The sequence below is a fragment of the Salvia splendens genome, chromosome 2, assembly GCF_004379255.2.
Source record: "Salvia splendens isolate huo1 chromosome 2, SspV2, whole genome shotgun sequence".
Lineage (NCBI taxonomy): Eukaryota > Viridiplantae > Streptophyta > Magnoliopsida > Lamiales > Lamiaceae > Salvia > Salvia splendens.
The window spans coordinates 38838600-38850323 of record NC_056033.1 but is presented as its reverse complement, the minus strand read 5'-3'; the positions used below and the strand labels follow the sequence as shown (position 1 = coordinate 38850323).

The window sequence follows — 11724 nt, the reverse complement described above, 5'->3', positions numbered from 1 at the left end:
GGTAAATATAAATTTTAACTCAACTACCATTTGAAGGAAGAAAATGATTAACTTTCAATATGTGAATCTATTGTGTTTAATATAAATATAAATTTAAGTATATAAACATCAACAAAGTGAAATTAAAAGGAGTGATTTGCCTACAAATTCCAAATATTTTATAGTATGGTTTTACGTGGCACAGCTAAACAATTTTATATATTATATTATATTAAATACTTTATTTGTTAAATTATGATTTATAGTAGTATTAAAAAATAATGAGATGGGTTGGATAAAATGAGAAACGAGATAGAAGGGGATATAACAAATTACTCTTTTTAAAGATATAACCACTCTGGCAACCGGGAGAATTAGACTCATTTTTGCTAGTGTAATTTTCTTATTTTTACTCTACTTTTATCTATCGTAATAAATTTGTAATTTATATTTATACGGGTGTTTGATAACAGTAGTTATGATATTGTAGCTATCTATATGTTACTCACTTTATACAATCAAATCATTATCCTTGAGTACGATCATTGTTTAGTTTGCGTTAGCATTATTATTACTATGTTTATGCATATTTATTTTGATTATATACAAAATTTATTGATGACATCATTAATTTATTAAATTACAATGTATTTAAGTGTTATATACTATAAAGTATAGCAAGTAATATTAACACAAACTAAACGAGAGTACTGACGTTGACCTACGAAGTTCAGTTATGACATTTCTCATTATCACATTAAAAAGGATGTTAGGTAAATTTCAAAAATGACACGCCGAATATATACACACACCAATGTTTTAAGGTTTTGACAAGTGCTATAAGAGCAATCCTCATATATTAGCCTAGTTTTGGCAGTTATTTATGCCTAGACTTTGAGCCCCAAGCTATGGCTTCCGCAACTGCTTTCTCTCGTTCCCGCGATGTTGTTGCATCACTCAAGCGCGGTGAGGGTGGGGATATGGGGCGAGAGTACCCCGCATCCCCTTGCAACGGAAGGCAACTAAGCGCAGTCACCACATCGCTAATCAAAGGTCGAACCGTCGCATCTTCTTGAAGACACATGGCTGATATCGCAACCGCCTGGTTGAAGCTCTTCTTCGGGAAGTCGCCTCTAAGCATAGGATCCGCCAACTCCGAGAATCTACTCGGCTCCATGAAAATGGGTTCAGCCTTATCATCGCAAGAGGTATTATATAAACGTATATCAGTAACTAGATTTGTAGGTTTATAGCTTAGGGTTTAAGAGCATCTTCAACCATTTGCACTAAACTCAAACTCATTTTAGTGTAAATGTCACATCAAATAGTGATTTTACTACAACCATTTATACTAAACTCAAACTTATTTTAGTGTAAATGTCACATCAAATAGTGATTTTATTCCAACCATTTACACTAAACTCAAACTTAAGAATATTCTCTATCCACTATCCTTTTTACTCACTGAATTTGAAAAAGTGATTTGAGTTTGTTTTATTGTAAACCCAACGATAGGTATATTTTACTGAAAAACTAAAAATGAGATTGGTTTTGGAGTACCATTAGAGCTAATTATCTACTCCATTTTAGGTTTTGGGGATGGTCTAAGATTAATAAGGTGGACTTACCCATGTCACAAGATTTTGTTGGTCAGGGCTTCTTCTATTGTCAACAGCTCTTTTTCCTGTGATTAGTTCCAATAGGACAACGCCAAAGCTATATACGTCTGATTTTACAGTGAGTTGACCGGTGCGTTGATACTCAGGAGCGCAATAGCCGTAAGTTCCCATGACCCTTGTAGAAACATGGCATTTGTCTCCAACAGGCCCGAGCTTGGCTAGGCCAAAGTCGGACAGCTTGGCGTAGTAGTCCTTGTCGAGCAAGATGTTGGATGACTTCAAGTCGCGGTAGATCACTGAAGGGTTTGCCTTGTCGTGCAAATACTCTAGACCTTTGGCAGCATGTAATGCGATCTTCATCCTTGTAAACCAAGGTAGTGGAGATCTCTTGGGGGATATGTCTGCACCCAAATGATATTATATATTAACAATGGTCGATTCAAAACATAATTTTGGAGGAGTAAATGTAATACTCCAATTGTAGAACTTAGAGTAGAACCCTATATTTTTCCTTGCTATATTGATTTGGGAGTTACCTTATTGGGGAAAAAACCTTAAGTTTCTTGTGCTTTTGATTGACGTAGAAGATTGTAGAACTTAGAGTAGAACCCTATTTTTTTCCTTGCTATATTGATTTGGGAGTTACCTTATTGAGGAAAAAAACTTAAGTTTCTTGTGCTTTTGATTGACATAGAAGATGAATAAGAATACTTTATTAAGTACTTTTTCCTAACAATCAAACCAATTAATGAGTTTATACGATTGAATAAAATCCAATTGGTGGTTTAATATAAAGACCTGCTCAATCGACCATAAGGTAATATTAGGACCCCTGCCACCCTTGGTCCCCCCCTAATTTCGTCATTGATTGTTGGTAACTAACTTCAAATTTAATACTATGTATTTACAATTCAAGAGATATGTATAGGTGTACCTAGTAAATGGTCTTCGAGAGATCCCAATTGCATATATTCATAGACCAAGAGCCTCTGTTCACCATCGGCACAATAACCGATTAGGTTCACCAAATTTTGGTGATGTAGAAGGCTCAACATTAGAACCTCTACAAGAAACTCTCGGTTCCCTTGCAGCCCGTTGCGATCAAGTTGCTTAACTGCTACCAGCTGAACTAAAAAGGATTAAAACATATGAGCGATTTAACCCTAAAAATAATCACAAATGCATGCAAATTTCTCATAGGAGAATAGTAAAATTACCTGGCCTGTTTTGTGGAGACGACCTTTGTAAACAGGACCAAATCCACCTTCGCCGAGCATATATTCTTGCCTGAAATTCTTTGTGGCTGCGGCCAACTCCCTAAAAGTGAAAGTTTGAGATGCAATATTGTTGTTGTCTCCTCCTTCTTTGTTTGTTGCATTGTTAGTAGTTGCTTCTGCTGTCTTTCTTGAATTTTCTATATATACACATAAATGAATATAATTAGAAACACTTCACCATCATTTGAAATACTAAGCATCAAATGGATGTGATCAACTGCAAACTCTAAATATTGTACAAACTCCGAACTATAACCTAGACCGTTAGAAAATGTCAACATGTGACAAAATTGTGTTGATATTTTTTATTGCTATTATTTTGTCATCTATTGACATTTTCTAATTGTCCAGATCATAATTTGTAGGTTGTACAATATTTAGAGTTTGCATTTTAACACTATCCTAGCATCAAAACTTTAATGGTGCTTTATTTTAGTATCATTAAGAAATTGGATTCTTAGTTTAATATATAGTTCGTGCAAAACTCGGTTGCCAACTTCAATATATTGCGATAGTTTTTCAAGAAGTATATAAAATACCTTGTTCTGGTGAATGAAGATATTATAAGCATTTCATTTAGTTATGTACGAGGGTTCCAACAAAAAATACTCGTATGCATAACAAACCCAAAGTTTGAGTAAATGCATTAAAAATATAGACAAATTTTAGCAAATGGTGCTACTACAAACGAGTCACGTTATAGATAAAATTCCTATACGCACATATATTATATATTTATATGTATATACCTAATGAGCTAGTAGTGGCTATAATCAAATGGATTTCCCTATAAAGTGGGCAAATGATGTGTAAAATCAATTTTCTAGGCGCCGTTTGGTTAATTAAATAACTAATTTCAAAATGAAGCTTTTTTGCATAACTATTACATGTATGAGTACTTAATCTGGTGAGAATAATTACAATACCAGTTGCATCGTCACTTATCTTGAAAAATACATAGCAACATTGGTATAAGTTATACTTCATCCGTCCCATAAAAATATGCACTCTTTCATTTTTAGTCCGTCCAACAAGAATATGCACTTTTTAATTTTGAGAAGTATTTTCTCTCTAATAAGGTGTGACTCATTCTCCACTAAAAATACTTTAATTACTTTTTTTTTCTACCTCTCTCTTACTTTATCAAATTTATATTAAAACCTGTGTCAAATCCAAAGTACATATTCTTTGGGGACGGAGGGAGTACATAACAAAACATGCAATTTTTGTGAGAGATATTCATAACAAAACGAACAATATTTTTTCATTTATTATGTAGAGACTAAAATGAAAATGAAAATTACCATTGCATGGGTGTTGTGTGCAAGAATTAGGGCGTGACTGTGGAGAAGGGTCTTGATGTGGATTGGAAGGGGGGAATGCTCCTTTTCTCTTTTCATTAGACCTCTTTGTTGCTCTCCTTTTACATGAGAAGCATGGAAAACAACTCATTTTTATAGCCTCTATATCAAAAAGGCATGCAGCATTCCCTGATCAATATTCATATAAATCAAATTGAAAGGATTATTTTTTTTCATTCACAACGTACATATAAAAGTACAAATATAGATGATCATTGTCTTGAATCATTCGACACATATCTAAATAATTGTTTAAACGATGAATACATGTATGCAGAATTAACACGACATAATATATTTATTATGTGTGCAGTTGTATAAAGGAAAAAAAATAGGAAAGATTTGAAGAAATTAATTATAACCTGGTCATTTCCAAAAGCCATGTTTTTGGAGGAAAGATGACAAGGAAGAAATGCTCTTTATTTTTTTCTGCACATTTCTCGAGGAAAATGGATATACATGGGAAGGAAATGGCTAAAATGGGGAAAATTAAAAAAAATAGGTTATTGATTAGGTGTATCAATCTATCTCAAGGTTCTAATTAGCTAGGCATGTTACGATTGTTTTATCTCAAATATATTGGTTTGGGTTTTAAAATTGTTATTGCCTCCTCACATGCTTGATCAGAACTGCACCACAGTTGTGTCGATTTAATTTCAATTCAAGAATTTTTTGAATAACAACCAACGATTAAAGGCCGATTTTGGGGCAAAATAAAAAGAACGAATAAAAATTTCCAAAATTGGCCAAAAGAAAAATCGAAAACAATTAAAATTTAGGAAAAGAGCAAGTCAAACACACAAAAATTGCCATTTTTAAATTGGAACCAGAATCAATGATTATCAATTCAAAATTGAAACTGTAATTTTACTTGTCAAACTGGCTACGGTTCCGAGATATTTAGAATGGACAGTCAATTCCAAACTGCATCATGAGATTGTGTAACATGCACTATCACAGTTGTCTTAAGGATTTCAAGTTCAGATATTTCTGATCATTTTTTATTTATATATATGAATATTTAAGATGATTTTTTTTTATATGTAAGGTGATATCATTTCTCTTTTTGCCATTAGTGTATATGATAAATAAAAAAACTTCAAGAACTTAAGTTTATTAGACAATCATTCAGCCATATACCAAGATTATTTTTTATGTAGAAGGCTTCTCTAATCATATATAAAATCGAAACTCATTTTTGTGTCTTTTCTATTGAACAAAAATTTTGTGAGACATATACTTGAAAAACAATGGCAGACAAGGTAAGGGCAGGGGAAGGGCTTAAGCCCATGCCAACAAATTTTTTCTTCTCTTTTTCTACTTCTAAATTTCTTGAAAATTTGTAAAAGCAAGCTTCAGCCCTCGCCAAAATAGTTGTACTACATCAACAAAAATTTAATGGTATAAAGGCTGAATCTGGAAATTAGAAATGTACAGAAGAAAATGAACAAAAAATGGCCGCTGCCTTCTTACTGAGGAAGAAGATGACCAATAATAAGTAATAGTAAGATTATTATATAAGTTGCCTTTTAATGAGCGGCGTTAATTGATTTTGAATGATGTACACTCTCTTAACTTTTTAAAAATGATTTCCTTTTTCAAAAAGTGTAACTAAAAGAATCGTAATATAGCACAATTGAGATTTGAGAGAATATATCAAGACCACAACTCCTTAGTGATAATAAGCGCAACTATAACGTGACTAAAATAGTCTCAAATAAAAAGGATCAACATAAGACCATCCACAACGCGTCTCGCGCCGGGCTCGCGTCTCGTCTCGGAGAGACGAGACCCCCGCGAGACGCATTGCAGCGCCCATCTCGTCTCCAGCTCGCGACCGTCTCGTCGCGTAGCTCGTCTCGGAGAGACACGAGACGAGCTGTCTCGCCACGCGCCCGAGACACGTGGCACGTCCCCATGCGTGCGTGACGCCCACTCGCTGGCCCGCGAGTGGGCGTCGTCACTGATGACGCAATAATTCATTTTTTTTTTTAAAATCGATTTTTAATAAAAAAAAAAAAAATTCAAACGGTAATATTACCGTTAAATATTTATTTTCATTTTTTAAATTTTTAATTTTTTTACTCTATAAATAATTCTATTCCATACTCATTTCAAACACAAACACACATCTATTCCTCTCAAATCCTCTCTATCACTCCAATTTCCATCTTCAATCAACTCAAACAAATGGATCCTTTTGAGCAAATGCGCCAATTAATGGAACAATCACTCGAAGAAGATCGACGACGAGAGGCGGAGGAAGCCGCACCCACCCAACCGTTGTACTCGAGGCCGTTGCCGATTACCGACTTTGGATCTGGCACGCGTACTTCGGGGTCCCTGGCTCGAACAACGACGTAAACGTTCTCCAACAGTCCGACCTCTTTACCGAAGTTTTGGATGGTAAAGCGCTGGCCATCAACTTCGTCGCCAACAACCGGCGGTATAAAATGGGGTACTATCTCGCCGACGGCATCTACCCGAAGTGGCCGACCTTCGTGAAGACGTGCGGCAGGCCAGCGAACCCAAAGCAGGCTCTTTTTGCGCAGAAGCAGGAGGCTGCGCGCAAGGATGTGGAGAGGGCGTTCGGGGTTCTCCAAGCGCGCTTCAACATCATCAAAGCCCCGGCTCGTTCGTGGTTCATGGAGAGCATGGTCGACATCATGTATACGTGCATAATCTTGCACAACATGATTGTCCGAGACGAAGGACCCGATGCCGGAAATTGGTTCGACCCCGAATCCCCCGGAAGCTCAACCGCAAGTAGTCCGCCGCGAAGTGGAGCGCATCCATCTATACAAGAACGGTTGGCTATTCGGGCAAGGACACGCGACTCTAGCGCCCACACCCAACTCCAAGAGGATCTAATTGAGCACATTTGGGAAAACTTTGGCGGAGAAGATTAAATTATGTCATTTTTATTTTTTTAGAATTTTAATTATGTCTTCGTTTTTTTTAATGTTAAGTTGTAATATTGTTTTAATTTTAATAAAGTGTGTTTGTTTAAATTGAATTGGGTTTTAAAAAAAATTATAAATTAAATTGAATGAATAGTAATTAAGAGACGGTATAGAGACGGAGCGTTGCAGGTTCCGTCTCTTAGTTAAGAGCTGGAGGAAAAAAGGACAGTGGGGCCCTCAAATAGTGCTCAAATAGTAGTTAAGAGACGGTTTAAGAGACGGTATAGAGACAGCGTTGTGGATGGCCTAAGGGAGAAGTCAAACTCAAAACATCAATTCTGAAGATGAAGATGGTACATAGTCAAAATAGAATCAGAGTATAATAAATGGGTCCATACTTCCTAGTACATAGTCCTATTGCAGCGGAAGAGTCCAAGACAAAATAGCATGTATGAAGACATACTACTTTGGGCTACCTATTGCTACTTATTAATAATCATTACCCAACACCTTCGCCTCCTCGTTCACGTTCAACCTGCACGTTAGAAAAGAAACATGCAGGGTTGAGTACTTGATATACTCAGTTAGCATAGTGCCAAAAATAAGTTCATTTTTAATTTGTCAGCCACAGTTGAGTGAACACGGATTTTCATTTTAAAAGACCCAAGTCACTAAATTCCTTTCATTTCATAAAATTGATTGCGCAATCACATAACATAGATATCATATCTGAACGTATGTAAACCGAGAATGTGGCCACATTCCACGACGGTCACTGGACCGGCTAACTCGAAAGCTAGCACACGGTCCTCATATGTGTACACTAGTCCGAGTAGGGTTTGCGGCCCTACTGGGACCCGAATTCGATTTAACATGATTGACATAGCCAAGCAGATAGGTAATCGAAAAAAAACAAAACATGGCATGACAAACATGTCTAGAAAAGATTCATATTTTCATACTAAAATCACGTTTTGAAAAGAATGCCCACCCGATATACTTAGTCCTCAATTCAATTACTTGCGTTGGCCTCACTTACCCTTCAACAACTTATCATTTGAAAATAAATAGCGTAGCACGCTAATTAGTACTTGAACTATTTTTCTTGAGAAATAATGCATGCATCCTATTGGATAGCACCTATATCTTAGTCTCGGTATATAGGATTTTCTTAATCTTACCTCGGCTCACTACCTTGCAAGATATAATCATTCGCTTTACTAAATCTGGAGGAATTCTATTTTCTCGAAAACAATTACTTGGGCACTTATTTAATAAAATATGGGTTCTTGGAAAATCCCTTCTAAATCTTTTCTTCGAATTTTCTTAAGGCCACCCATGGCATCGCGGGGCGACGCCGGTCGGCTTTCGTGTCCCCAACTTTAATATTTCTCATCTTCGGAAACATAATAATTTATTCGGGAATTACTTAATCAAGCTCCAACTCAATTCTTAAATTAATCCCATCCAAAAAAAAATGAATTCTCAAGCCCAACCATTATTTTATGCCTTGGCCCAAATTCAAACATCCCTTAATTACTAAAAAGAAATCGGCCAACTACTGGTTAATCTCTATAGCCCATTTTCTTTATTATTAAGGCCCAACTCAAACTTTAAAGTGGCCCATCCTTTAATATACTTCTGGGCCCAAACTAATTAAAATTGGAAATAGCCCAATTATACACTCCACCCATCGTTACTTCTCAAATTTTCTCCCCCAATTCTACAAATCTGCAAATTGAGAGGCAGCGCCTCTGCTTCTCCAAATTTCTCCTCTCTATCTCTCTATGAGCTATGGCAGTAACTATGCGGTGCCGGGGGTTTGATTTCTGTGCTCTAAAATTATGATCTTGAGAAAAGGGATTAGTTCACTGGAATGATGTGAAATTCTTGATAAAATCTTACGCTTCTACTGATGCTTGTTCCAGAGGCAGCTTATATATCTCAATTGGTGCTTAAATCTCATGTTTGCTACTGCCATGGTTCAGATTTCACCTATGTGAAGTTTTGTTCTTGCTACTGACTATGTTCTCTAAGATTCCATCTCTATGTTTTGTGGTGTTGCATCTAAGGCTTGCTCCTATATGATGCAAAGTATGGTGGTGTTGTTGTGTTACATGCTTGAGGTTTGGTTGCTACATGATGGCATGACACAAAAATTGAGTTTGAAAGGAAGAAAAAGAGGTTACCTCCTTGAAGGTAGTTGTTGTTTCTTTGAGTATTTTTCTGGTTCTAGACTCAACGTTTTCCCACCACTCCGAAGCTCGGAAGGTAGGGGCTGCTGTAAGAAGCTGCAGAATCCTCCTCCAAGAGCTCTGTTTTTCTCTTCAAAACTTGCTACTGCTTGTTCTCGATTTTCACTAGAATTTGCTGGATTTTAGTGTGTGTGGAGGGGAGAAATTTATGCATATGATGGGGTTTTTATAGGCCAAACTTGGTGTACTTTGGGAGGATTAAATGGCTGTCACTGGAGCTTGGCTTTACATTGTAGCAAATCTCCCATTTGATCCATTTTTGCAGCACTTGAATTCAAATGTTTTGGTGTTATTTGGTGGTACTTGGTACTTGGCATTTAGCTTCTTGTTTGTTCTTGCATATGGTGCCAAAGGAAATGCAGCGGCTGATCTTGAGGGAGGGAGTTTGCAGGTATTTGACTTGCCCTTTTGTGTAAGTCTTGGGTCTTCAAAGTAAATAGGGGTTGTCCCCTTCCCTCTTGTATGTTTTTCTTCCTTCCTTTTTTCTTATTTTCCTCTTGTTCCCTATTGATGGGTTCGTTTTTATCATGCCGGAGGAAAGAGGGCTTGGCTGCCATGCTGCTGTTTGAGACGTGGGCTTGCTGCCCCGGGCCCGACGGGCCGATCCGACGTGGGCCGCAGTTTTGGGCTTGGGCATAGAGGCCCGAAGTGCAACTAATATGAGATTTTGTTCTTCTTAAACTCTTTGGCCCATCCAAGAGTATTTGTAATAGAATAGTGTTCCGCATGTTTCCTTCTATTCGTGAATCGCGCGTGAAACGATCATATAGAGATTAATGTACTTTGTTTTCGAGCACTATCAGCTCGAGATAAATATCATCGTTTTCCTTTCACTATGTTCATTTTATTTCTTAAACATCCCTTAATTTATTTTAGTACGTTCGATTATTTCATTAACTTTTAGTTTTGCGAACTATCAACATTAAGCATTTACGAATGGTACGGAGTAATAATTTCCATTCCGAAACACAAGTCAAGAGAGCTAGGATTTACTAGTTCGACATTAACATTAACGAAAAAGAATAATGAAGGGGCGGGTATTACAGTATAAGTGATACTAAATCAAATGAATTAACTAAAAAAATAAGAATTTAAAACGAAAAAATAACTGAGGTTGATCAAAATTTTAGTAGAATTTTCAGCTTATTTCCATATAATCCATAAAAAATCATCATACCAAATTTTTTTATTAGCAAGTTCAATTTTTCTTCTTGGTTTTGTTCTTATTAATTAAAATTACATATTACCGATCATTAGTTTTTATAATTTATTTAAAAAATGATTGATTCATGCTTGTTTTATTTGACTTAAGTCAGGGAAAGTTTTTATGTTGAGAGGTTTAAGTTGTTCAACTTGAATATTTTGAAGTTGGTCAAGTAATATTTACTTTTTTTTAATGCACTATAGTATAATTCAATCCATGAGAAGATATATAATGCAGTAGTCACCATTTTAGTAAATTAACTACAAGTATAACGTGAAATAAAACTGCAAAAAATCTCCTGCCAGGCAAGGAATGGGTCATCTTCCTTGAGACGAAGGGAGTACATAGTTAAGCCCCTGCTAAGAATTTTTTCTGCGTCCACCGTTGCTCAAAAATAGTGTACAATTTGAATTTAACATAAAATGACTGGATTAAAATAACTTTTTGGTGCGACATATACTCTAAAATGAGTTTGCGTTTAGTGGAAATTATTGTAGATGATCATATAAAAAGTACTTCCTCCGTCCCACTTTAGGAGTCTCGGTTAACCACATTTGAGTGTCCCACTTTAAGAGTCTCAGTTGAGATATTCCATAAATGGTAATAGGTCTCACATCCCACTAACATTTTTCCACTCACATTTTATTATAAACCTAATATATAAAAGTAGGACTCACGTTACAGTATCTTTTTTCACTAACTTTCCTTTACATCTCTGAAAACTCGTGCCGAATTTAAACGTGACTCTTAAAGTGAGACGGATGGAGTAATAGAGAACCAAAGAAGATTGGGATACTTTTCTATGGTTGGAGAATTTCTTAGGATTACGTATTATCTAGATTATGATTAAATTTTCAAAAAAGTTGGGATCGATCAATCCCCTTGTCGGCCTACAAACGCCCAAAAATTATAATTATCCCTTTGTATTTGTCCGTTGTGATTTATTTATATCTTCATCCTTCATTTATCACGAGCGAGGATCGCCACCATACCCGACTATAAATTTCTACCACCACTTTCTATATTATGTCTGATATTATAGGTTACTATAAATTACTTTTTTCCGAATCGTTAATATAACTGAAATGAAACGATTAATACTATATGATTGAATTTTTAAAAAGTT

The 11724-nt window shown here is 35.9% G+C and overlaps 1 protein-coding gene and 1 long non-coding RNA gene across 3 annotated transcripts; one reads left to right on the top strand and one right to left on the bottom strand.

Annotated features, from left to right (window-relative positions):
- Positions 1-779: 779 nt before the first annotated feature.
- Positions 780-9450, bottom strand: LOC121792707 (probable serine/threonine-protein kinase PBL25). 2 transcript variants are annotated; one of them, XM_042190762.1, is made up of 6 exons: positions 9329-9450; positions 4180-4365; positions 2816-3012; positions 2533-2722; positions 1608-1999; positions 780-1171 (listed from the first exon to the last, which is right to left on the bottom strand). In XM_042190762.1, exons 2-6 carry the CDS (start codon positions 4325-4327, stop codon positions 857-859), a joined length of 1242 nt encoding a protein of 413 aa, XP_042046696.1. In that variant the 5' UTR covers positions 4328-4365; positions 9329-9450; the 3' UTR covers positions 780-856. The 2 variants fall into 2 exon arrangements, with proteins under 2 accessions (XP_042046696.1, XP_042046697.1); XM_042190763.1 differs by lacking the exon at positions 9329-9450 and adding an exon at positions 4599-4664.
- Positions 9451-9644: 194 nt separating this feature from the next.
- On the top strand, positions 9645-10230 carry LOC121792708. Its single transcript, XR_006048929.1, has 2 exons — positions 9645-9785; positions 9936-10230. It is a non-coding gene; the product is annotated as an uncharacterized LOC121792708 (long non-coding RNA).
- The last annotated feature ends 1494 nt before the right edge of the window (positions 10231-11724 follow it).

Coding starts and splice junctions, on each gene's coding strand:
- LOC121792707 (XM_042190762.1), bottom strand. CDS start 4,327: ATGAGTTGTTTTCCATGCTTCTCATGTAAAAGGAGAGCAACAAAGAGG. Junction 2,723..2,815: donor GTCTCCACAAAACAGGCCAG/GTAATTTTACTA, acceptor TTTTTAGTTCAG/CTGGTAGCAGTTAAGCAACT. Junction 2,000..2,532: donor TCTCGAAGACCATTTACTAG/GTACACCTATAC, acceptor ATTTGGGTGCAG/ACATATCCCCCAAGAGATCT.